This window comes from Camelus dromedarius, chromosome 23, assembly GCF_036321535.1.
Source record: "Camelus dromedarius isolate mCamDro1 chromosome 23, mCamDro1.pat, whole genome shotgun sequence".
NCBI classification, from domain to species: domain Eukaryota; kingdom Metazoa; phylum Chordata; class Mammalia; order Artiodactyla; family Camelidae; genus Camelus; species Camelus dromedarius.
This window is the reverse complement of record NC_087458.1, coordinates 4,439,344-4,464,681: the sequence shown is the minus strand read 5'-3', so window position 1 is coordinate 4,464,681 and position 25,338 is coordinate 4,439,344. Positions and strand designations below refer to the sequence as shown.

Here is a 25,338-nt window from a genome sequence, read left to right as displayed (position 1 = left end):
CAAGGCACCCACGCCCGTCTGCCCCCTGCCGCTACTTGCTCTAGGCCGGGAGCCCCTGCCCCTAATCCAGCAAATTTTACTTTCCTTTCGGCTTCCTTAGTTTAGCAAACGCGGCCTCTTAAGTCCACCTCCCAAAGATTGGCCCCTCCTCCCAACCGTAAGCTCCTCCCTTCGTCCTCTCCTCCCTCCCCAGCTTCCAAATATCTCTTCCCCGCCCCCTCTCTATTTCTGAACAGGCATGTTTCAGGCAGCTCACTTGACTCCTTGGATTACCATGGGATCGGTAGGGTCCTGAGCGTCAGAGGAGCAAGAAAGCATAGTCCAAGAAGAAGGGCTTGGACTCAGAAGAAGAATCGAGACCTGCTTGGGCTTTTTTTTTTTTCGGTCTTGGTTGTGCGAAGGAGGAAGAAGAGGTTGTGAGGCCCGGTCGAACGTGAGGCAGCTCGAAGGCCCCGCAGGCGGCGCCGAGGGCAGCCCCGCAGCCGGGGCCTGGTGCAGCCGCCGCGGCCGCTGTCAGGGAAGCGCAGGCGGCCAATGGAACCCGGGAGCGGCCGCTGCTGCTGAGGCGGCGGAGTCGGCAGCCCGACCCCGACCGCCCGCACCCCCTCCGCTGGGGTCCCCCAGAGGTAAACGACTCCTACCCCATGAGTCCGCCTTGGCCTGTGTGTGGAGGGGTCCCTCTCTCACGCTGTCCCGCACAGCCTCCCCCCCCCCCCGCCCCCACACCTGGGTTCGACTACAAAACTGCCCTCCCGGTGGCAGCTGCACCCCAGGTTCCTTCTCCACCCTTTCTTCCCAGGCCTGGGGTCCTCCTCTGCTTTTTGGCTTCCTCTTCTGTTTAGCTCCTCCCTCTGCCCTGGGGATTCCCCCCTCCCTCACTCATCCCTGTTGCCTCTGTCCCGAATTATTTTCTCTTAAGTCGTCGACCCTTTCCACATCACGACGCCTTTTATACTGTCCATCCTTGTTCCTCGTCGTCTGTGCTCCAGCCCCGAATCTTTCCCAGGGCCTCCACCTTTATCCCTTTTCCTATTTTGCCCCTTTCATCCAATGTCTCTGTGCAGCCCCAGCACTGTGTTCCCGTTTCCCTGAGCTGAAAGATTGTAGCTCTCTCTTCCTCTGCTGCTTCTGATTCCATTACCTCACTGCCACCCACCCAGCTCCTGGCTTCCAAGAATTGTCTATTCCCATCTCCTTAAGGGATCTCAGGCTCTCACCATCGTTTGCAAAGTATCATTTACATTCTACTTTGACCTTAATCCTTGCCCTTCTCTGGAGTGCTTTATGATTCCTGTAACTTTCTTTAGCTTCTCTCTCCCTTTCCTCAACCTCCCAACCTCTGGAGGTTTGTTCCTATAGCAGAAAAAACATCTGACAGTACCCCTTCCCATTCAGGATTTCCAACTCTGACACCTCCCTCGAGTTTCAAGGATTTTGCTGATCCTTGTGACATTTGGTCCTTTTTCCCTGTGATCTTTCTGTGTTCTCTGTCACACTTTTTACTTTTACATACCACTTATTTCAGGATCACTAAACCTTGAACTAAGAAGAAAGTGTGTTGGGAGGAGGGGGAGCCTCAGCTATCTCGGGATTTTCTCTGGACAACAAGGGTGTTTCTGAAGGATGGAGCAAGTTTGAAGAAGTCCCTATCAGATTACACTTTGTTGGAGGGATGAACAGGCCTGCATGGAAACTGAATGAGGTTGTGAGAAATTTAGTTTTGGATTATTTTATTTTAAGCTTGTCTTAAACGGATCACAGAATAGAATGTCTGTCTTCTCACCCCTACCCAGATCCAGGAGGAATCAGTTTACTGTCTGTGGCTTTACTAAAATGGTTGGTTGATTCCATAAGAGCTTAGGCCTGGAGTGGGGTTGGTTTAGGGGCCGGGAGTAACTGAGAAAGGAACAGGAGACAATGGAAAGAGCTTGTACATTCAGAATCAGGATTTTGGGGTTCAGCGTATGACATACTCACTTGACCTTTACAGTGAACTTTTTGTGGGGAAGATGGCCCACTGTGTAGGCACCAGTATAGTAATAGGCTAATAGCAGGATGTGGGTTGGGAAAAAAATTGGACAAAACAAAACATTCTGGGTTCCTCAGACACAAGGCATTTATTAGTAGTGATTTAGTTGTTCTGAGAATTCTTCCTTCTGGTGTCTCTGGTGGGCCTTCCCACTGTACAACTGTGGGACTAAATCCGTTTGAAAGACAGGCTCCGGGGCCTGCTTCTTTCTTGTGCCTGGCTTTTTTTCCCCACTGCTGTAAGTTGCTGACCTGCTTTGTTGTTCCCCTTGTACTTGGGCCATAACTCCAGCTTCTGTAGGTGGAAAGTATGTTTGTGGGAAGGCCCGTTGAGGAAACTGGTTGGAAAAGAAAACTTGGAGTAAAACTTGGAGTGAGCTGGGACTTAGGGAACTAGCTGCTCTCTCGTATGCCGTGTCTCTTGGCCTGCGATAGCGAAGAGGGCACGTGAAGTTCCATTCATCTTCCTATTCTAGGCCTATTTGAAAATAATCATGCTACCTCAGCCCACCTCTCCCTTTGTCTCCCTCCTTGTTGGCTAGTGTCCAGTCTCATAATTCCTCTTTTTAGGAGCATGTTCACTCCTTGGAGGCACCCCCACAGAGAATTCGTATTTCCCCTAGTTTCCCTGCTTCCTTCTCAGAGCTGGGTCCACACTGCATGAGAACATGTTTGCTAAACACTACTCAAAGCAGCAGATTGAGATTCTTCAGTTTGGGGAAGAAGTTTGAGAGGGGCCTTTCAGCAACTGGCATAAGACAAGAGAGGGCCTAGTTCAAGTGCATCTGGGACTTGCAGCAGAGAGAAACAGTTCAGAGAGAGGTGAGCATACAGATTGCTTTCTTTGCCATCTGTCTGTTTCAGCAGGGGCTCCCAGAGCTGGCTTGGGCTGTCTGGCTGGAATCTGCTTATACCAGCTCTATAGCCCTGAACAGAGTTCTCAGCCTGATTCAATATTGATTTTACCCTGAGACCACTGCCCTCCCTACCCTCCTCCTGGAAGCTTGAGAATGCCCTCTGCCCTGATGCCACTCTGCCTTGGGCCTTGGATAAGCATTTACCTGATTCCTGGTGAGGCTTGAGCCTGTTTGACTGCTGGGCTCTGTTTCTGTAAGGAAAAGGTAGTACTCAGGTTCCACCTTTACCACTGAGGTTAAGGGGGAAAGACGAGCTAAGACCTCGTTACAGAAGAGTTTAAGTTAGACTGGAGCCGTGAGGAGGGAATTCTCAACAGCGGAACAGAAGGCTGAGCATGATTAGGAGTCTTTTTTTGAAGAGCAAGTTCTTTTTAAAAATTATTATTAAAGGCATATATGCGTTTGGCAGCAAATCCAGTGGTACTTAAGTGTTTACGAGGACAACCAACAGTCCCTTTCCCTTCATCCCGGCCCCTATTCCCTTAGAGTTAACCTCTTAGTTATTTTAGTGTTTGTCTCTGAAGGTTATGGTGCCTCTATTTCTTGATTTATTAATTGTTACAAAAGAGAATTGAACTTTAGAAGATTTATACCTCTTACTTATATAATTATGTTGTTTTTATAGAAGCCTGTGTGACTTTAACGTTGGAACCTTCTTTTCTTTCTGTTAACTTTTAACAGCCTCGGTTAGCTACCCACCTTGCAGGATAAAGATACTGGCTCCACTGCTCTTTCTCCCAATTCACGTGATCCATCTCAGCAGGATCCTTTAAAAGGAGGTGGAAGATTGAGTTCACCTATCTGTTTGGAGGCAGAGCACTAAATTAGATGATCTCTTAAGGGCCATTCTATGAAAATACAGGAACATAAAAAAAAAAGAGAGAGAATTGGTCTGAACCAATCCATATTTATCTAGTTTATGGGAAAAGATTTCAAGAAGGGGATAGTGATTAACTAGGTAAAGGAATCAATTTGGGGCCCTTTACCGTCCTGTCTGAGCAGAGACCAATCTAGTAAGTTCTTTAGTGGAGGCCAGTGGAGGGTTGTTCATCTAGACTCTTTTGAGGTGTTGAGAAGGGGGAGGCCAGGGTAAGTAATAGCGTTCCCCCCCCCCCAGGAGTCTTCTGCAGACGTTTACTTAAGTGCTCAGTCACACAGAACACTTGCATGTACACCCTCTCTGGCCTCTACCACTGCTGCTCTTCTCTGTTTTGCCCTGATCAGCCCTCTGATGCTCAGATGAGGATTCCCTGCATTGTCCACATACAAGCTGTGAAGCCCGGCCGGTTGTCATCACGCCCCCACTCACACTCCCCTTCCCTAGAAGCCAGCTGCTAGGCTGGGGCAGAGGAGGCCTCTTCCGTTCCCTCCCCGTCTCCCTAGAAGGTCAGTTTAGGCTCCCAGTGCGAAATGTGGAGCCTCAGTTGTCTGGATGTCCTTGAGAGCCGCAGAGTCATTTGATATTAAAGGTTTGGATTTTCTTCTCTCATGTTTTTCTTATTCTCTGACTAATTAGAGGAAGAGTGGTAAATACAGAACCTGTTTCTTCCTTTTTCACCTTCTAGTCCTTTTGCTCTCTTGAGAATGGTTATTTATCAAAACTATATTTTCTTCACATTTGAAAGTGAATGAATCGATGCTGAGGACCATATCTGGGTTTAGGTTTTGGAGAATCCATTTCTTACTGTTTAAATTACCAAAACAACCTACATTTCCTTCAACACCTCCTTCTCTCCATGACTTCCTTCAGATGCAGGCACTTCCTAAGGGTCAGAAAGGCCAGGAGGGAGGCCCAGCTCCAGTTTGGTAGTTTCTAGTGGCTGCCTATTCAGGAGAGGAGTTTGGTTTTCTTCTACCTCTTGTCATTGTCTGTTCCTGGGGAGTAAAGGCTGCGAGATGGGGCATCTGCTCTGTTCAGTGGGGAGGGCCCCTAAATACTGTGATGCGGGATTCCTAACTGAGGCCTGAGATAAAAGAAATGATGGTCTCCTTCATGCTCTTCCTGATGCTGGTAATAATCCCATTTGTGACCCTTTGCAAATCTTCTGCATTTCCTAGTGAAATCTGAGATGCTGTGTGGGACAATGTCTGAACTTCATTTCCCTTGGAAGTTTTAAAAAAGTGGACTTTTAGCAGCTTTTCATGACTTGAAAGTCTCTGGAGTAGAGGAAAAGAAAAATGTCCCAAGCATAGGGAAATTGAGGAAAAAAGAGTTGGTTGTATAAGACATTTAAGGCTGTTGTGTGAGTTTCTGAACAGACCTAAAAGGTAGTGGTCCCATGGGAATTTGAGTGACCCTCTGGTGCAGAGTGTCCCACAGTGGTGTGGCAGGGAGTGAATAAAGCTTCGTCCGTCTTATTCCTGTGCAACGCATATTGCAAGTAGAGACAGATCCACACAGGCAGCCATGCTGGTTCTACTGCTCAGATGGCACTGCCTAATTTGGGAGAGAGCACAGTGAAAGAGTTGCCACCTTTTTACCGATACCAAGTTCAAACGGCATCAGCGAAATTAATTTTGGGGGTGAACTTCTCTCTTGACAGTTGGGAGAAAGGCAAACTGAAGCAGCTTTTTTTGGTGCTCTCTGAGAACAGGAGAGTCCCCCATCTGTCTTCCTGCAAAACTTTAGAGGTGACTGCTGGCAGGAGCCGGACTGTAGACGATTAGGCAGATCAAGGTAACCTTGACTCAACATTTCCGAGGTGCAAGAAGAGGCACCGGAAGAATGGAAATGGGGCTTCCAGAGTGACTGGAGGATCTGTGTCTTGAGCCATCTTCCACCTTCCCAGGGTCACTAGTGTTAGGGGTGATGTCACTATTGGAAATTACCTGCATTCCAGCTCCACAGTAGCTTCTGCCTTCCTCTTGCTCACACTCTTGAGTGTGTCTTAGACTCACTCTATTTGCATTTTTGTGCAGAGGCCTCAGCCCACTGCTGACTACAGCCGGACTCTGGAGCTAGGCTGAGCTCACGTTAACAGCATGCCTCTCCCCGTTCTTGCTTTGAAATTTCCTCCTGTTCCGCGCTGATTCTCCTGATCTGGGTTTGTTGGGGCTCTGAAGAATCGTTCTAGGAAGGCAGTAGCTTTTGCCAGCAGTGTTGTCACTGATTTTACTCCTGAGAGTTCCTTCAGGGAGGGGTTCTTGGTTATGTGACTCCTGTTCCTCCCTGTTCTTTGGACATTCGAGACGCGTGAGGTCCAGCCTGATTTCTTTTTCCCCTTCTCCCAACTCTCCAGTTCTTGGAGTGTGTGTATGAGAATTGGGAAGGTAGTGTTGGGATTAGGAGAAGGCTGTCATAAATGTTACGGAAAATTCTCATGTACAAGTGTAACTGGAATTCCCTTCCCTGATAAATAGTATGTGCGTGCACACACACAGGTACACAAGCTGCTACTGGCCTTTCAGGTGATTAGGATTCAGCGAGAATTTGCTGAGTACCGTGTGCCAGGGACTGTGCTAGATCCTCTTGCACACGCAAAGGTATTTATTCTGCACAGCAACAATGGGAAGTAGGTATGTTTCCCCCATTTTGCAGTTGAGGAAACTGAAACTCAGAAGATACATGGTTTGCATAAGTTTACACATCTCATAATGGCAGGGCCAGGATTTTGAATCCCAGCCTATTTGACTCGAAGTTCAGGAGCCTTCCCACTGTCCTTTAGCTGCCACAGCACTGGAGAAAGAGAGAATGATGTTATGGAGTCAGACAAGCAGAGATGGCACGCTTCAGCAGGGTTGATGATGATGGCTTTAGAGCTGTTTTCTTCTCAGTGAAGACTGGCACAGTATTTGCTGGCTCTTATTTCTTGGGAACTTTGAGTCTAAAAGGGAAGGTAAGAAAGTATCTCTAACTAGAAAAATACATCAAGATTTTAATACTAAATAAAGGTGAAATGCTCAGGACTGTGTGTGGAGTGTTATATGAGTAAGGAAATACAGTTTAAAGAGAAAAAACGGTTATTGGCAGGCATTTAAAGGGAGTTATGGGAAGAGCATGAAGATAGAAAAACATTCGAAGAGTTAGGGACAAGGGAATTAACACCAGACTTGCTTCCCAGCCTACCTGAAGAACTTGTAAACCTATATAAACGTAACACATATAAAGCAACATTTTGCAAAAAATGTTAAGAACAGAGACTAAGCTAAGAAGCTAAGTGCAGAAGGGATGAAGAGTAAAGTATCGAACAGAAGTCTAGGTAGTCAGGGAAAGCTTCCTGGGAGGAGATGGCTTGTCATCTGACTTTTAAGGAGCCCAGGAAGACACACAGAGAGGAGGTGCCAGGAAAAGTTCCATGGCGAAGGGAAGACCTGAGGATGGCACCACTAACCGGCGTGTGTATGTCTCCCTTTCTTTTCCTTACTCCCTTCTTCCCCCCCATAGCTTGGAAGCTCGAAGTCTGGCTGTGACCATGGGAGACACGGTAGTGGAACCTGCCCCCCTGAAGCCAACTTCTGAGCCCACTTCTGGCCCACCGGGGAATAATGGGGGCTCCTTGCTAAGCGTCATCACGGAGGGGGTCGGGGAACTGTCAGTGATTGACCCTGAGGTGGCCCAGAAGGCCTGCCAGGAGGTGCTGGAGAAAGTCAAGCTTTTGCACGGAGGCGTGGCCGTCTCTAGCAGAGGCGCCCCGTTGGAGTTGGTCAATGGGGATGGTGTGGACAGTGAGATCCGCTGCCTGGATGATCCACCTGCCCAGATAAGGGAAGAGGAAGATGAGATGGGGGCCACAGTGACCTCGGGCACAACCAAGGGAGCAAGAAGGCGGCGGCAGAACAACTCAGCCAAACAGTCTTGGCTGCTGAGGCTGTTTGAGTCAAAACTATTTGACATCTCCATGGCCATTTCGTACCTGTATAACTCCAAGGAGCCTGGAGTGCAAGCCTACATCGGCAACCGGCTCTTCTGCTTCCGTAACGAGGACGTGGACTTCTATCTGCCCCAGCTGCTTAACATGTACATCCACATGGATGAGGACGTAGGCGATGCCATCAAGCCCTACATAGTGCACCGCTGTCGCCAGAGCATTAACTTTTCCCTCCAGTGTGCCCTGTTACTCGGGGCCTACTCTTCAGACATGCACATTTCCACTCAGCGACACTCCCGTGGGACCAAGCTACGGAAGCTGATCCTCTCAGATGAGCTGAAGCCGGCTCACCGGAAGAGGGAGCTGCCCTCCTTGAGCCCAGCCCCCGACACAGGGCTGTCTCCCTCTAAAAGGACTCATCAGCGCTCAAAGTCCGATGCCACCGCCAGCATCAGTCTCAGCAGCAACCTGAAACGAACAGCCAGCAACCCGAAAGTGGAGAATGAGGATGAGGTAAAATTACCGGAGGGATGGAGGGGCAAGGAAGGGGGCATGGGGACAGGATGTCTGATACAGGGTTACTCTGTCCTTTTCTCTCCTTCCCTCTGTTTCATTTCACCGATAAAAGCATGGAATGTTTAGAATGGAAAAAGACCTTAGAATTCATGTATTCCAGCTGCCTCATTTTACAAAGGAAGAACTCGGAGACCCGGGAGAGATAAAGTGACTTGCCTCAGGTCATATGGCTAATGGCAGGGCTGATACTCCTGACTCCGTCCTCTGTGTTTTTATTCACTGCTCTGCCATTCCATTAACTGCTTGCTTACTGAGAACTGGCAGAGACCCTCCCCACCCTGACTTGAAACCTGGGATATCTACCAGAACCTCTCAGAGCAGCAACCATGGGGAAGGATAAGGGACTCTTGTGTGAATTTTGGGTGTGCTGGGGGTGGGGAGATGTTAAATAGAATCTTGGCTTCATTCTCCTGGCCATTCCTCCTCATAATCCCTCCTCCCACTCCCTGAAGATCATGTTCTTTGTTGACATGGGGGTAAGGTTCATTCCCTGTCACTGAGGCATCTGCAGGATGCCCTCCTGCCTGCCTTTCCCTGGGGGAAGGGATGTCTTGCTGGTATCATTCCCATGTCATTTGGGAGAAGCACAAAGGGAAGGGGGAAGACAGAGTAAATCTTGGGCAAACCCAGTGTCTAGTCAAGGACCTGAAGCCCAAGAAGAGAGAGCAGCAGTTGGGGGATCCAATTTAAGGTACCGAGCAGGGATGCGATAAGCACACCAGTAGGTTATACCCACCTTTCATTCCACATCTGGACAGGTAGGAGGAAAAGTTGCCCAGTGGACAACTGACTACCAGTGACCTGATGTCCAAGCCAGACAATGGTGCCCAGTCTCCGCCCCATGCCTGACTCACCGCCAGCCTGGCTCCCATCCTGGCTGCCAGCCTAGCCTAGGAAAGAGGGGAGAAAAGAAAGAGGAATTTGCACTTGTTGGAAAATGCATATAGCCGTGGTGCTGGCAATTCCTCTGTGGGGCACATCACCCACCCACTTTTTTTGATACAATGGGGCTTCTTTCAGCTAGAGAGGTCAGAGTGACTAGGGAAGGGGAGAGGCAGGAGGGAGGGAGACTACAGAGCCTAGTCTCCAGAAATTCAGTATTTTATTATAATAGTGAAGCTAAAGGAGCTAACATTTATTGAGCACTTATTATGTGCCAAGCACATGTCAAGTACTTCCCATTTAATCCTTACAACAACCCTAAGAGACAGTTATTATTTAACCATTAACGAAGCAGGCTTAGAGAGGTTAGATGATTTGCCCAGCGTCTCTCAGCCAGTGCGTATCAGACGAGGCCTCAGATCTTCCCCAGGTCCTCAGCTGTCAGAGTCCACGTGGGGAAGAGCAGCCTTGGCCTTAGCTGTCAGGGTTTCCGCATCCATGCACAGGCAGAGCCCAGCTGTTCTCAGAACCAGAACGTATCATTTTCATTTCTGGTTGAGATTGGCAGGGCAGCCCAGGGTCATGAAGGGAGGTCCTTGCAGAGCAAGAAGAATCACCCAGAGCTGGTGGGACTAAGGTCGTGGAGGGGCTGGAAGTCAAGCCTGTGGCAGTGGGAGTGTGAAGTGAAGCAGCTGGAAGTGAAGCTCGTGGTGCCTCTTGTCAGGTGCCTCTTGGCTTTTCTCTGCAGGCTTTTGTAGTTCTCATGTTAGGACAAGAAAAGCTGAGGTCCTGGGCTTTTCTTACTCTTTGTTGGTCCTTGGTCCCTCTTCCTTGCCTCTAACTCCTGCCCAGCATGGGGTTTGGGGTGATGATAAGACACAGGTATTCTATGAGTACTTAAATCCTCTAGGGTGGCTTCTCTAGCTGCCATTCTTCCCAACCTGGCTCCTTTGTCTTGGGTCAGTAGATCCAGGAAAGGAAGGAGATACTACATCCCCAGGCGCTTCTAGGTTATCTGATGCTGGCAGAAAGGGACGCTTGAATCCACTGTGGCTCCCTAGGAAGTGCGAGAGTGAGCGGGGCCCCAGGAGTCTCAGTGTCGGAGTTTTCAGCACAGGCGACTTTCCAAACCCCTTTGGGACTTTGAGAATATATCTCTCAAGACCTTTGTCTCCCAAATGCCAAGGGAGTTGGTTTTCTTTCTTCTGCTCCTCCTCCTCCCCTGTCGTGCAACAGCCATTCTCTCAGCAGATGGATCTCGAGCTTGTATAGTGTGCAGAAGCCCTGTGCTGGAGGCAGGGGAGAGTGTAGGCTAAAACGCCGTCCTTCCCCCAGGAACTTACAAGGTAATACGGAGAGCCCAGAGTTCTGGGGAACTGTTTAGTTGGTGACTCTTGATTTTGTATCCTGAAACTTCATTGAATTTTTTAGTTCCAACAGTCTTTTGGTGGAGTTCGTGACTCTCTTGAAATGTCGTTTCCCTCATGTAAGGAGGAAGCATACAACTTACTGAAACAAAGCACGTAATTACCTAAGGTCTGAGCAGAGACCCTAAGGAGAGACACAGTGCTTCCCCGTGGGCTCTGAGTTTAATCCTAGGCTCCAACCACCAGTAGAGAAGCTCTGGAGGGTGAAGTGAGGCCTCAAAGAGGAGGGCAGGTGCTTGTCCAGTCTCTTCCTGCCTGGACTCTCCCCACAGAGTTCTCTGCCCAGGTCTCACAGACGGTTCTGTTTTCTTTTAACTAGGAATCCTTTCCACTGCCCCCTACAATCAAAGGGCTCTAGCACTGACTTCTCCCATCTCCCACCCCTCCCCACCCCTCCAAGTCTACCCGTTGCGAGCCATTTCTCTCAGCTCAGTCAGGGAGCTCTGCTCGGGCAGTTTTCCTTCCATTTGTAACCAAATGGTAAATATTTTGGCATAGGGTAGGGATGCAGAGAATGATTTAGGTACCAGCCCCACCTTACATCCTGCCCCACATAATGACATCTGTAGATCAGCTTTGTCTTTTCAGGACTGCAACCTCTGTACAGAGAAAGCTGCTGTATATCACACTGGCAGCCCCAGTGGGCCTTCCAGCCTGATACCGTGTGATGTCAGCGTCTTGGCCTCAAGCTTTTCTCCTTGGAGCTGACTCAGTTTGAGTGACTCAAGCCTACAGAGTAGGAGAGAGGGGCGGGTCATGATATACCTCCCTTCCCCCAAGGCTGTTAATGACTCAGACAGGACCAGCCTGTCTGTGGGAGAATCAGCTGGAGAATTGGCTCATGGAACCAATATTCCATCCTGCCTGCTGTTCCCTCCCCAGCCAGCTCGTGAGTAAAAAGTGAAGCACTACGTTGTCATTTACTCTGGCATCCTCACTGCCTCAGTTCTCCCTCCCACTCCTACCCAAAGCAGAAGAGTTGCTGCCTTGGGAGAGTGTTCGGCCTGGCTTCTTCCTCAAAGTGCCCCTCTCCCCAGATTTTTCAAGAAAAGACCTGACTATAGGAGCTCCAGCTAGACTAGAACTTACACTGTGGAACTTGATTATGTACATGCTTGAGATGCTGATTGCAGAGTAGCTTGGTGACCACTGGCCTCCTGCCCTGGGCGCTCCCAGGACTTTGACTCTAAGTCCAGGCCCCTCCCTTCCTGCATGTTGGTGCACACGATTGCCCTTTCTCACTGCCCTGGGAGACCTTGGTGGACAGAACCCAGGATGGGCCTGTGCATGAGCTGCAGGAGAGCCGCTGACTGAGTTTGACTGCCAGCTCTTTCCCCTGTTCTGCTCACAGACGCCCGTGGGAACAGGGTGAGGTCTGGCTAAATCCCCTGGGCTAGGCTGATGCTGCTCAGCTACTCAGCTTTCTCACATGGACTCAGCTGGCACCTAGCTCCCCAATTTATTTCCAAAAAATTGTAATTTTTTGAGTGTCATGCAAAACAGCTTCATAGGAAGCCACAGAGATTTGGTAAATAAGAGTTACTCATCCTTGACTCCCAGCAGCATCCAGCCCAGAGGTTTCATGCTCTTGGGTGGTCTCCTTTGTGACAGGATTTAAGGTTGAGATTAGGTATCCCAGGGTGATAATGAGGCTGATTAGAGAGGAGATGTACCTGGCACTAAAGTCCAGCTCTTCTGCTTCCTCCTTGACGTCTCCAAGAATATGGAGGAGCGTGGGGTTTCCAGTGTGCGGGCCATGTGGCTTGTTAAATTCAGTCCGTCAGTATGTGGTCTCCATGGAGAAGGGGTTGGTTGAGGGCTTGTGAGTGGGTAAAGAGAAATCAGGGAAAGCTTGGCAGTGCAGAATTACCTCCCTAAGGGACCCAGCTTTAGGATTTTGTCCTGGAAAGACTTGTGTAGGCAAGAATAGATGGGAAGAAAGTGACAAGCAGACGATGCTGTCGCTTCAGCCCTTCTGACCTCAAGGTCTGAGCTAGTCTTCCAGCATCTCCCACAAGTGTTAGGAATCTGGGCAAGTGGCATTTCTGGGTTGACATTCTTTCATCAAAGCAGAAAGGCAGAGCTACACGAGAGAAGCAGGTATGATCCAAGGTGGAGCTAAATTCTTTGCCTTTGTCTCTCTCCCCTCCCTCCCTGCCCCCTCCTTCTCCCCTTGCCCTCTGGCCCTTTCCCAGGAGCTCTCCTCCAGCACCGAGAGTATTGATAATTCATTCAGTTCCGTAAGTGGGGCCAGGCTGGGGCTGGGTGGCAGGCTCCCCCCATGGCCGCATTTCCTCTCCGTCCCCAGGTCTTCTGAGTCCTCAGGCCAAGGCAGGAGTTAAAAGGTGCCTTTTCTTCCTGGGAGATCAGCCCTTCCCTCCCAGGCCGCCCAGACTGGGAGGCGCCCCCTGCCCTTTGTTGCTAGTGCTGTGAGCCCAGGCTGAGTCAGGCTCAGTTGATCCTTCTCCCAGAGACAGCTGGGATGCAGTGCACCTCAGCCCCCAGCCCCTGGGTCTCTAGAGCAAACAGCTGGGAGAGCGGTAGAATTTACCCCTGGGTTGGAGCCAGGAACTGCTTGGCAGAAACCCCCAGGATCCTGTTTCTCCCACCCAGAACCTTTTCCCCGTGGCTTCCGCCATCAGACCATCAAATACTTACTCAGTGTCTTCTAAATGCCGGGCCCTGTGCTGGGTGAACTGACTCCAAAAGCAAACAGGATTTGGCCTGCAGGAAAGTTTTACCTCCCCGCAGCCGGCTTTCTTGTTAACTTCAACCACATTTCTTCCAGGTCTGAGTTCTTCCCTTTCCCAGCTCGCTGCCCAGGATGTTCCTTGTTCTACGTTCTTGTTCCCTCTGGACTAACCCCTGACCCTCTGGTCCCACAGGGTCTCGGACCTTGTTGCTGGGCAGAGACGTGAGAGGAAATGCTGGACCCTCTGGGAGTTTGGATGATTTTTTAACATTTTATTTTTAATTTGTCTACCCAATCAGTTTTCTCTGTTCTGTGCTGCTCCCCTTTCAGGCATGATTCCTGTCTCCTCCCATGTGGCAATGCCTCCCTCTCGAGGCCTGGGGTCACATTTCCAACGTGCTGACATGACTTAGGGGCCCCTGACCCAAATGCTGAATTGAGGATGGGAAGGAATTCTGATCTTTCTAATCTGAGGTCACTATGAATTGGTTGGGGTGGAGTGTCCTTGGGACAGTGACCGTTTGCCACCTGAGTGGATGGATTAGGGGATCAGAATGAACGAAGGAATGAGTCTCCAAATTTACTCTTCCTGTCTTTCTCTTTTTCTGTTAAGTCCCTGGGACATTTCCAGGGACCATGGAGACCTAGTTCTGTCACCTTCCTGTCTTTCTGTCTTTTCATCCCTGCCTCCCAGACCATTCCTGACGGATTCAGACACCCTATTTCATTACTGTATGGGGCCCTGAGCCAGCCCCCACTGTTGGATAGAGGCTGAGAGATGAGCTGTTCCTTTGAACCCTGGCTCTGTGCATATGCAGAAGTGGGCTTGGTACTGCCCAGCTTTCAAGAGAAGCTCTTTTTTGCAGTGTGAGGGAATGAGGGTAGAAATTCTCACTCAGGAAACTAAGCAAGACACAGCACACAGAGAGGGAGAGAAAAGCCTGGTGAGTGAAATACTGTTTCTGTAAGAGGAGGAGATACTGCTCTCACCGAGCTGAGGAGAGATGGGACCGGAGCTGGGTGGCTCTCTTGGTAAAGTGCCCCTTACAGTAGAAGAGCCGAGGCTGGGAAAGAGCCCTTCTTCATGTCTGGCTGAGCCCATCTTTTCCCCACCGCCCCCCTCACTCCCCAGCCTGACTTTGCCCTTGCTGGGGATGACTGAAGTGCCGGACAGGAGGAGCCACGCTCACAGGAGGGAGCTAATGTGGGGAGACTAATCCCTGAGAGGTTGGGGAGGAGGTCCCGCGAGGAATCACTGAGAGAGACAGGCCTTCAGGGCCATCGTCAAGGGCTGAAAAGACCTGTGGTTTTCTCCACCCACCTGCCCACACCTCCCTCCCTCCATCTGCTTTTTCTTTCCTCGTTGATTGTTCCCTCATTAACGCAAAGTCTGCTCATCCTCTCCTCATCCCCTGCATGCGCACTGGCCCCTGGTGAGAGATCGAGGGCGGTTGGGGGGTGCCATGAAAAGCAATAAAAGTCTCTTGAATGGAATGAGTCCTCCTTTGAAAGGGGAAATCCTCACAGCTCCCCTCCCTAGCCTTGTGGGCCCTGGCACAGCCCCTCGGCGGAGACCCAGCCCAAGGAGCCAGACGGGGAGAGGGACCACCTCGTTCTCGAGGTGGGTGAAGCACGTCAGGTGTGAGCAGCTCTTCTCTGGGGCCCCGGCTAGCCTCGCTGGCTGTCGTTCCCACACTTGTCTTGAAGCGTTGAGCCAGTTCCTCAGGAACCCAAGACCATGAGGAGGGGGGTGCCTTCCAGTGACCTGGATTCACACCCCTCTTCCCCTCAAGAAACAGCCTGTGGAGCAGGAATATGCTGGCTCTTCCACCTGTCCCCAGTTCCGGCTGACAGGGGTGGGTGGGGTCTCCTAAAAGGGCCAGAAGGTAGCTCCTTCCCTGGAGTTCCCGAGACACTGGGACCCCTGGTCTGCACGGCCAGGGTGACTGCGTGGGTGGACACTTTTTCCTATGGTTTCTTCACCATGTTTTACTTCACCCCAACCCTCTGTAGCCCGTCAGACTGGCTCCTGAGCGAGAGTTCATCAAGTCCCTGATGGCGATTGGCAAGCGGCTGGCCACGCTCCCCACCAAGGAGCAGAAGACACAGCGGCTGATCTCAGAGCTCTCCCTGCTCAACCATAAGCTCCCTGCCCGAGTCTGGCTGCCCACCGCCGGCTTTGACCACCACGTGGTCCGCGTGCCCCACACCCAGGCTGTTGTCCTCAACTCTAAGGACAAGGTAGGTGGGCCCTGGCCCAGACCATACCCCTCATCGGACTACTCCCGTGGTTGTGCAGGTTTGTGTACCTGCCCAGGGAAGCCCCTCCAGCACCCTAGACTCGCTCCATAGCTCACGTGCACGTGTCAACCCTTGGCTTTACCTCAGTGCCCTTGTGATTCTGAGGGCCCTCTTGCTCCCCTTGTTGGACATTGTTTTTCTAGACCAGAGAGGCCTGGTCTTTTCCGCTTGCCTTTTGCTGTGTCTCAGGAGAGAGCCCGCCCTCCTGACGGGCCTTTTGGCGGCTCTCTTCCAGCCCTTCTGTAGCTTAGGCTCTCCAGGCACAGCACAGTGAGGGCAGAGAAATCTGTGTTTCTGAGACCGTCTGTGATCATAGTGAGCAGGAAGAAAGAGAGAAGGGGCCACTTCACGTCGGAGAGAATTAGCTGCGTTAGTCTGCTGGTGGAAATGAGTGCTGATAGTTCAGATTCTTTTTCAGAAGATGTATTAAAGATTAGCATGCTGCTTAGAACAGTGCCCAGCTTTTTCCCAGTCTTTTTGTCGGTTTTTAGGACAAGCCCACAGAGGCTTTCAGGCCTCTCTGATGGGTGCTAACTGATAGTTGGGAATGGGTTTCCCCAAGTGCATCATCTGTACATTTTGAAACTTAGCTGGAATGCTTTAAAGACCTGCATACTCATCCAGGTTCTTTATGTGGGTGTTCACAGGATGAGTCCCTGCCCTCAGTGTGGCGTTCCTGGTTTCGGGGGCTGATGAATGAGGCCTGGAGCAGGAGTGGGCAGCAGGAACTGTGTTAACAGAGTTACGATGTGGGGAATAGTGCAAATACCTTTCTCACTTCCCCTCAGGCTCCCTACCTGATCTACGTGGAAGTCCTTGAATGTGAAAATTTCGACACCACCAATGTCCCTGCCCGGATCCCCGAGAACCGAATTCGGAGCACCCGGTCTGTGGAGAACCTGCCCGAATGCGGCATCACCCACGAGCAGCGGGCAGGCAGCTTCAGCACGGTGCCCAACTATGACAACGATGACGAGGCCTGGTCGGTGGACGACATAGGCGAGCTGCAGGTGGAGGTGAGGGGGCTCCGGGCGGGAATCCTGGGGCCCGGCACCTGTTCTCCGGGAGCTTCCGGTGTATTTGAGACAAGACAGGCTGAGGCGAGTGCCCTGATGGGTGCGGCAGGTTGTGATGGGTATGAGAGGGGAAAGCTCAGAACAGCTCTGGGCTGGAGTAGATTCAGGTGGAACTCATTTTCCTGGAGAAGGAATTTAGGCTAAATGTAAGGAGGCACTTCTTAGTGGAGTGTAAGAAATTTAATCCAAATATTTATTGAACACCTTCTGTATAAAGTTATCTTAGGAAGGCAGAGAATAATAAGTCATATATCCATTCATTCAAGGAGTATTTATGGAGGGCCTTCTTTGTGCCAGCCTGGAGAGCTGTGTGCTAGTGAGCCTGCAAGGAGCTTATGGCCTAACAGGAGAGCAGGGAGTCGGAGTGTGGCATGGCCCAGCTTGTGCTGAAGGCAGGGTGTTACGGGAACATCTGAGGGCAGGGGTAGCACTCACTCCAGACTTGGGGCTGGACATACCCAAAAGATTTCCCGGAGGAAGTAGCATCTCAGCTGAGGCCTGAAGATGGTAGGAGTTAGCTGGACAGAGTATTCCAGGCAGAGGGAAGAGCACGTGCAAAGACTGGAAGAACTGAGGTAGCTTGGCCTGTTTTAAAAATGGAAAGAAATTTTGCGTGGCTGTGATGTGTGGGTGTGAGATGAGAACTGATGAAGAATGAGGCTGAAGAGGCCAGAACGGGCCAGATGGTAAGAAGGGTCCTGTAAGCTGCGGAAAGAAACTGGGATTTTGTTCTGGAGTTGGAGGGATCCAGAGCAGGATCTTACATATAGCTGTGACCACACAACCAGATCTCACTTTGCAAAAAGGCAGAATCTCTGTACTTGAGCTTATGGTCCAGCTGGGGAGACTGGAGGCAGACATTTAGGAAAATACCTACAAGATACACAAGGCAGTGTGCAAAAAGTGGTGAGTGGGGTTAAGGAGAAATGCCCTGGTACAAAAGAAGGAGAACAGAAGGGACTTGATACGGACGTTGGGGTCTGGTAGGACATTTTATAGTTAGAGACAGACGAGCAGATAAGATTGAATGGCTTAGGGTGAAGAAATATTTGCTCAGAGGAACCTAGCCCCAGGGAGCTCTCAGTGTAAGGCTGGAAGTTCAGCTTTCTGTGATGGTCATGGCAGTGGTTTGCAAACTTGAGTGCACTGCGAGTCTTCTGGAGAATTTGTTAAAAATTCAGATTTTCAGATCCCACTCCCAGTAATTCTAATTCAGACCAATGGTGGGGTTTGGGAATCTGTGTTTTAGCAGCATTCCAGGTATGCGAGTGGTTCACACACTGAAAAACACTGCTAGAGGGTCTATTTGGGAGCCTAGTTTGGGGTCCAGGTGGCAGGATGGTGCCTAACCAGGGGAGACTTTCTGGAGCAGAGTTTGGAAGGGAGGGCTGATTCTGGCGTGGAGATGGCAAGCACGCAGGGTGATCTGAGGGGGCGGCGGTGAAGGAAGCAACACCTGTGCTCAGCGCTTCTGACCTGCGGTCCCCTGCTCTCCCCAGCTCCCTGAAGTGCACACTAACAGCTGTGACAACATCTCCCAGTTCTCTGTGGACAGCATCACCAGCCAGGAGAGCAAGGAGCCCGTGTTCATTGCAGCAGGTGACATCCGGTATGGCCAGACCACGCTGCCCCTCATTTTTCATCCCCCTCTTAGGCCCTGCCTATCTTTGTCCCCTTCCTCTCTGTCAGCCTGTGTCTTCCCCTCTTCCCTCTCCTTACTCTGTCCTTGTCCTGAGGCCACCAAACTTGAGGCAGTGAAGTGTGGGTTGTGTAATTACTGGGCTACTACAGAAAGAAATTAAATTTTAAAAGCACTCCAAAAGGAATGAAGGCACCAGAGTATGGAAGCAGAGCAGTCTTTCCAGAGTGGCTTCTAGGACCACACATGTTAGAATCAAGGGGAGGGAGAGGATCTTGTTGGAAATGTGGATGCTGGAGCCACACCTGTTCTGAATGCAGAATCTTGGTAGAGGAGTGGGGGGCCTGGTAATCTGCATTTAACATGATTACAAACCACCAGGTTGGCAAAAAGGAATCAGTGGTTGTGTTTCCTTCCATGAGTCTCTCAGCCCAGGTCTCTATCTCTGTGTGCCCAGAATCAAGGAAACAGTGCAGGAAATGCCGGCATAGACAGGGACATGAGGCTCTGGGGTAACTCCTCCAAGCAAATGATACAGTTTCTTCCTGCTAGACGGCGGCTTTCGGAGCAGCTGGCCCACACCCCTACAGCCTTCAGACGAGATCCAGAAGACCCTTCTGCGGTTGCTCTCAAAGAGCCCTGGCAGGAGAAAGTGCGGTGAGCTGGGCGGGGCGGCGGCGGCGGCGGCTAGTGCGCCCCCTGTGCTGCCTGTCGGCCTCCCCCGGGGTCCGTCTGGCTCCCAGGTGGTCTGAGTCCTTGCCCTGGGGGGAGTTTGATTGGATTTTTGGTAGAAGCCATGTCTCTGTCCTCAACCTGGCTTCACCTTTGACACCTTTCGCTTCTTCACAGGCGCATCAGAGAGGGCTCCCCCTATGGCCATCTCCCCAATTGGCGGCTCCTGTCCGTCATTGTCAAGTGTGGGGATGACCTTCGGCAGGAGCTACTGGCCTTCCAGGTGTTGAAGCAACTGCAGGTAAGAGTAGGGAGAGGGAAGGGGAACTCAGCCAACCTGCAGCTTCCCTGGGGTGATCACACAGGTGGTTCTGCAGGGAGCTCTGCTGGGGACCAGCTTCCTGTCCAGGTCTAAACTGGACTAAACCTAAGCTGGGCTCCTCCCAGGGCTGTACAGCCACAGGAGCGGCTCCACAGCGACCTCTTGTGGCCCTTTTTGACCACCACCTGCTCTCATCACTGAACTTTTGGAGTGCTAGATTTGCCCTTTAGATTAAAACTCCCAACTGATTTGTGGCAAGTAGGTTGCAGTGTGCTGAGATGCAGATCCCTGAGCTCCTGGGTTGGCTGACTACAAGCAACTTCACCTGTTTAATAAGTTCTTTATATAAACATTTTCATTTTCTGGAGAAGCTTCCTCTGAACCTAAATCTTTTTTGGTCTTTTTCCCTGTTCTTTGAACTTGGAGCTCCCACTCACCCTGCTTGGGAGGTGACAGTGAGGTTTCCTGTTCTTCCCTTTTTTTGGATTTCTACCTGTAAGACGCCTTTTCCCACATGCTTCCCTGTGTCTTGTCAGACCCTGGACTTCCTTTCAAAAATCCCTGGTCCTCAGTGGAACCAGGGGCTTTTACTCATTCGATGGCCTAGAATCCAAGGCCACCAAGGATGGGAACTGTTCAGGGCTGGGGACAGAGGGGATTTTGGCCTCCTCCCCGAGAGTGGAGAGAGGTGATAGTCCCGATGCCTCTGTGTCTCCTCACAGTCCATTTGGGAACAGGAGCGAGTGCCCCTGTGGATCAAGCCATACAAGATTCTCGTGATTTCGGCCGACAGTGGCATGATTGAGCCAGTGGTCAACGCTGTGTCCATCCACCAGGTGAAGAAACAGTCACAGCTCTCCTTGCTCGATTACTTCCTGCAGGAGCATGGCAGTTACACCACTGAGGCGTTCCTCAGTGCCCAGCGCAATTTTGTGCAAAGTTGTGCTGGCTACTGCTTGGTCTGCTACCTGCTGCAAGTCAAGGACAGGTAGGTGAATTCCTGTCTGTCATCCTCATCTTTTCTCCAGGGTTTCCTATGTCCCTTCAAGTGTAGTTTTCATATACTCATCACCACCTTCCATTGCCAGGATGCACAGGTGAAACAGGCAACATTTTGAGCAGAGACAGACGTATTCGTGTGCCATTAAGCCAGGGAGGCAAACTGACAAGCACTGGGGTAAGGGGCAAAGGAATGAAGGATTTGTGAGAGGAGCAAGGGTTTGAGCAAGCAGGGTCTTGGAGGGCACAGAGAATGCTGTGGGGGAAGGATGCTCCAGGCAGAGGGGAGAAGTGGAGGTGATTACAGCCCGGGCCACACTGCAGGGCACGGCAGCGGCGCTGACGCCAGGTGAGTCGAGGCTGGGTTAGGAGGGCTTCGCTGGGAGGCTGAGGAGCTTTATTCTGCAGCGGAGGGAATGGCGCGATCCAGTCTCTGTTCGGTGAACGCGCCCTGTGGCACTGTGGTGAGGTGGGGTGTAAGTAGGCCTTTAGCAAAGAAGCGAGAGGTAGTGAGGCCCAGCCTGGGGGTGGCGATAGTGACTGAGAGCAGAAAGGAGAAGGTGTAAGTGATGCAGTGGACACAAAGCTGAAACTCCCTGCCCTGAACTCTCTGTTCCAGCGTGGTTTCCAAAACTCTTAAACATCTGTTGTTTTGCCCAGAGCTGTCATTTCTCCTTATATAATGTGATCTTTATGAAGCTCAGCTTTTCATATCGTGGACAATGTATCATACAAAGATAATTATATCCCTGAGGCCCTGTGTTTTAAGACTATCTCCAGACAGTGACTCCGGGTCAGTGCCCAGAGCGCCCCTATGTGTCGTGCCCCTCCCAGGGCACAGGGCAGCTGTCCTGGGCAGGCAGTGATTCAGTGGCTTGTTCTTCCAGGGTTCCCAGTTGCAAGGCAGCCCAGCAAGATTAGCTGACAGGGCCGCTTATCAGAAATACAGCATGTATTAAGTGCCTGGTATGGCCTGACGTTCCTAGATTGAAAACCAGATGAAAACACTGTCAGACAGGTGTTTCCTCACAAGGGAAATAAGGGTCGGGGAGCTCTCAGAACCTGCGCTCCTTCCGCCCTGTCAGCCTTGCAGATGAAGCCAGCAGAGGCTTTGCACTTGAGGACTGAAGAGAAATGTCATTACTCATATGGAATTTGGTCGTAGGCTTTAGACTGTCCCTGAAGAGTCAGGATTTTGAACCCAGAGCCCAGAGAGCCTAGAACCTGAGCCCCTGGATGGAGTAATTGGTGGCAGGGAAGCAGGTGCTGGTCAGGCCTCTGGGCTTTTTGCTAGGAAACTAATACATCTGGAAGATTGGTGTCCATCCTTTAAAAGGGGGAGAGGGGACAGGCAGCAATAAACCTTTCATAGTAACTCAAAAATGAATAGATGTCGTCAAGCCACCAATGGAATCCTCCACTGGAGAGACGTGGCCGCAGTGCATGGGCTCCAGACTGGAAACAGGCTGAAGATGTCTTTAACTGCTTCAGCATGAGTGCTGAGGAGCTCTGCAGCTGAGCGGTTGAGAAAAGACAGAAACTGCCCCTTACTAGCTTGGGACCTTGGGCGAGGAAGTCACTTCTCCTCCCTGGGCCTGTTTCCTTACCTGTAAAATGAAAGGCTGGACTAGGACATCTCCTAGAACTTTCTGGCTTTCAAGATTGTGTGTAGCCAAATGTGTCATGCTTTCCCAGAGTGGGAAGGACTCAGGTGAGACTGGGTTCTCCCTCTGTGCCTCCACACTCCCCCCACCGCCCGCCTTGGCCAGTCAGACCAGCCCCAGAGAAGGTGGCCCTCAGACCTGGAGCTCTGAGGCCTAACAGAGCCTCTGTTGACACTGAGGAAGCTCATTATGCTGAGTGGGCCGGGCCTCACATGCTTAGCATGTTAATTGTTCCTCCTCCTGCTGGCCATTCATGTGGGAATCACAAAGACCTGGGATTTATCTCTTCTTCCTGTAGGAAGCTAGCTAGCCTGTAGGAATTGCCCCCTGAGATTTTTTACAGAAGCGGTTTTACCATATAGTTAACACTTACTCCTCAAAGACCCCACACTATTTTACATTTAAACTCCACTCAGCCTGGGATCACTGCTCCCTTCCGGTGGTGTTTCTGCCCTGCAGTGGGCTGATAGGAATTACAAATAAAACACAGGTGATTAGGTTCTGACTGGAGGCCTCCCACTGAGCCCAGCACTTGGCCTCTGACAGCTGGCTGGAGCACAGAGGCCTCTCCTTGCTTCCAGGTTTGGGTGCTTAGAAGCCCAATTATTGGAAAATCAAGATAATCTTAAGCTATTTTATCAAGTTGTTAACGATAGCAGATCTGACCCCACAGTCTTTGTCAGCAGTTTACTTTTCTGATTTCCTTTCTTCCCACTGATAGCTTTGGGTCCTAGGAGGTTGGACCCAGAGTTAGAGGCAGCAGGAAATGTGACAGGGGACTTCCCTGCATGGTGTCACGTGGCCAGTGTGTTGCAGTCTGAAGCTCGCGCGTCAGTCGGACTTACTACTGCCTGCTCCTCTGCTCTGCCCCTCCGCAGACACAACGGGAACATCCTGCTGGACGCAGAAGGCCACATCATCCACATCGACTTCGGCTTCATCCTGTCCAGCTCGCCCCGAAACCTGGGCTTTGAGACGTCAGCCTTTAAGCTGACCACAGAGTTTGTGGATGTGAGTCAGGGAAGAGAAGTGCCTCACTTGTGTTCTTTCCCTGTCGTGGGAGGGGGAGCTGATGGGCCCCCCCCCCCCGAACTGGGGACGAACAGAACAGAAATAGCAGTAATAGTGAGGCTGGATGTCCTGGGAGGCTTCCTGCCTGATAAGAGGTGGGGAAGTAACTGAGTTTGGCGTGCTTGCCCGAAGGAGGAAGTGCTAGCTAAGCCCCCTCGAGCACACACCTCTCCTCTCCTCCCAGGTGATGGGTGGCCTGGATGGGGACATGTTCAACTACTACAAGATGCTGATGCTGCAGGGGCTGATTGCTGCTCGGAAGCACATGGATAAGGTGGTGCAGATCGTGGAGATCATGCAGCAAGGTGGGGCTGGGGAGAAGCCAGGACCCCATCGTGCCTCAGAATTCCTACTTACGTTGGGGCCCTGGGGCACGGAACTTTCAGAAAGTTGATTCCACCTCAAGATTGGGGGCAGAGGTTCCTAGACGGTTTCCAACTCTGGTCCAGTGCCCTGTCTGTCCCCCGGAACATTCCTCCTGACAGCCAGTCCTGGGCGGGGGAGGGAGGAGGCAGCAGAAACTACCTCCTTGGTGCACTCCGAGAGAACAGTCCGGTCTCCAGGCTCCTGGTCCCTTCCCATCTCCCCAGCCGTCGTCCAACTCTCAGCTTCTGTCTCCATCCATCACTTGGCTCTTCACCAGCTCAGGTGTTTTCAGTCACCACCTGCCTCCCCTCTGGTCTTTGACCTCTGGTTTCCCGTCCTCAGAGCCCTTCCCTGCCCCATACTCACCCCTTCTGCTCTGAGCTGAGGAATATTCCTGTCTCTCACCTTTATCTACTCTCACTGCTGCTTTCTCACGGCCTCGCCTTAAAGAGTCTTTTGTCCAGTCTCCTCCCCTGGCTCCTCTGGGCCCTTGCCCCAATTTCCCTCAAGGCTGTGGTGCCCACCCAGTCTGAGCTGCCAGTCTCCTCCCCATCCCTGCCCCCACCCCACAGGTTGTCGCCGTTGCTCAGGAGCATCCCCGTCTGGCCCCGTGATGACGGTGGCCCAGGTCATCTGTGAGTGTCAGACGTAGCATAGGCAGAGGCCTGCAACCAGATAAGTGCCCGGCTCAGGGCCCGTTCCCTAGAATCTCTTCCCTCTGGGTCCTGCGACTGCTCCCTCCGTCCTTACTGGGGGAGATGTGGTGTTGGCTCTTCCCTCCTGTGCCCTCTGCCCTCACCTAGAGGGGCTTAGGAGTGTGGGATGAAGATGGGCTCAAGACAGGGCCTCCCGCCAGTTCTCCCTTCTCTGCTCCAGCGGACCCGCATCCACACACTGCCAGGGATCCCTGAGGTGGGAGGGAAGGGCACTTAAGGTAGCCTGGCTCTGTACTGCCTGTGGCTACCACTACTGCCCCTCCCACCTTTCCCTCCATGACCCTCTTCTGTCTCTGCTGTCCCCAGGTTCTCAGCTTCCTTGCTTCCATGGCTCCAGCACCATCCGCAACCTCAAGGAAAGGTTCCACATGAGCATGACTGAGGAGCAGCTCCAGCTGCTGGTAGAGCAGATGGTGGACGGCAGCATGCGGTCTATCACCACCAAGCTCTACGACGGCTTCCAGTACCTCACCAACGGCATCATGTGACACGCCCGCCCCGGCCCTGGAGCGGCGGGGCACTCGGGGTCCTCCCTGGGAAGGCCCTTGTCGGAGAAACCCTGAACCAGGAAGCCCCGCCACCCAACCATCCACCCAAGGGAAGTGGAAGGCAAGAAATACGAAGGATCATGTGGTAACCGTAGAGCTTGCCAAGGGGCGGGAGAGCCAGCCACAGGGTCCCCGCCGCCCTCCCTCCACCCCCTCCCCGGGCTGTGTCAGTATTACCGCCTGACAGACTCCAGAGAACAGAGGTGACAAATGTGAGGGACACTGAGGCCTTTCTTCTCGCCAGGGTCCGAGAGGTTCTTTCCACAGGCCATCCTCTTAATCTGTTCTGAGTCCCAGGAAGGGGGAAAGAGTAGGTTCTTGGTACTTAGGACTTGACCCTGTGGTTGGCCTTTGGCCATGCTGCTGCCCGACTCCGTCCCCTCCCAGGGACTGACCCCTAGCCCGAGATCCCCTTGGTGGGTGGGCTCTGGCATAGGGTCCTGCACTTGCTAAGGTTCCCCATCCCAGGGGCGAGGAAGGGAATTATCACGGCCCCTCCTGTCTGAGGGTATTGGCCTAGCCAGGGGAATTCCTTGCCCTGATCCCTTCCCCACATCCAGGGAAACAACTCTCAATTTTTTATTTTTAATTTTTGTTTGAAATAAAGTCCTTAGTTAGCCATTTGTGTCATTTC

The 25,338-nt window shown here is 51.6% G+C and overlaps 1 protein-coding gene across 5 annotated transcripts; it reads left to right on the top strand.

The window, feature by feature from the left end:
• The first annotated feature begins 210 nt into the window (after positions 1–210).
• On the top strand, positions 211–25,325 carry PI4KB (phosphatidylinositol 4-kinase beta). 5 transcript variants are annotated; one of them, XM_031436433.2, is made up of 13 exons: positions 211–626; positions 7,330–8,266; positions 12,834–12,878; positions 15,344–15,571; positions 16,420–16,647; positions 18,207–18,316; positions 18,899–19,003; positions 19,196–19,319; positions 20,063–20,328; positions 22,882–23,014; positions 23,259–23,379; positions 24,013–24,075; positions 24,463–25,325. In XM_031436433.2, the coding sequence occupies exons 2-13, from the start codon at positions 7,358–7,360 to the stop codon at positions 24,642–24,644; spliced, it is 2,514 nt and encodes an 837-aa protein (XP_031292293.1). In that variant the 5' UTR covers positions 211–626; positions 7,330–7,357; the 3' UTR covers positions 24,645–25,325. The 5 variants fall into 5 exon arrangements, with proteins under 5 accessions (XP_031292293.1, XP_064333820.1, XP_064333821.1 ...); XM_064477750.1 differs by lacking the exon at positions 211–626 and adding an exon at positions 1,555–1,702; XM_064477751.1 differs by lacking the exons at positions 211–626; positions 12,834–12,878 and adding an exon at positions 1,560–1,702.
• Positions 25,326–25,338: the final 13 nt, after the last annotated feature.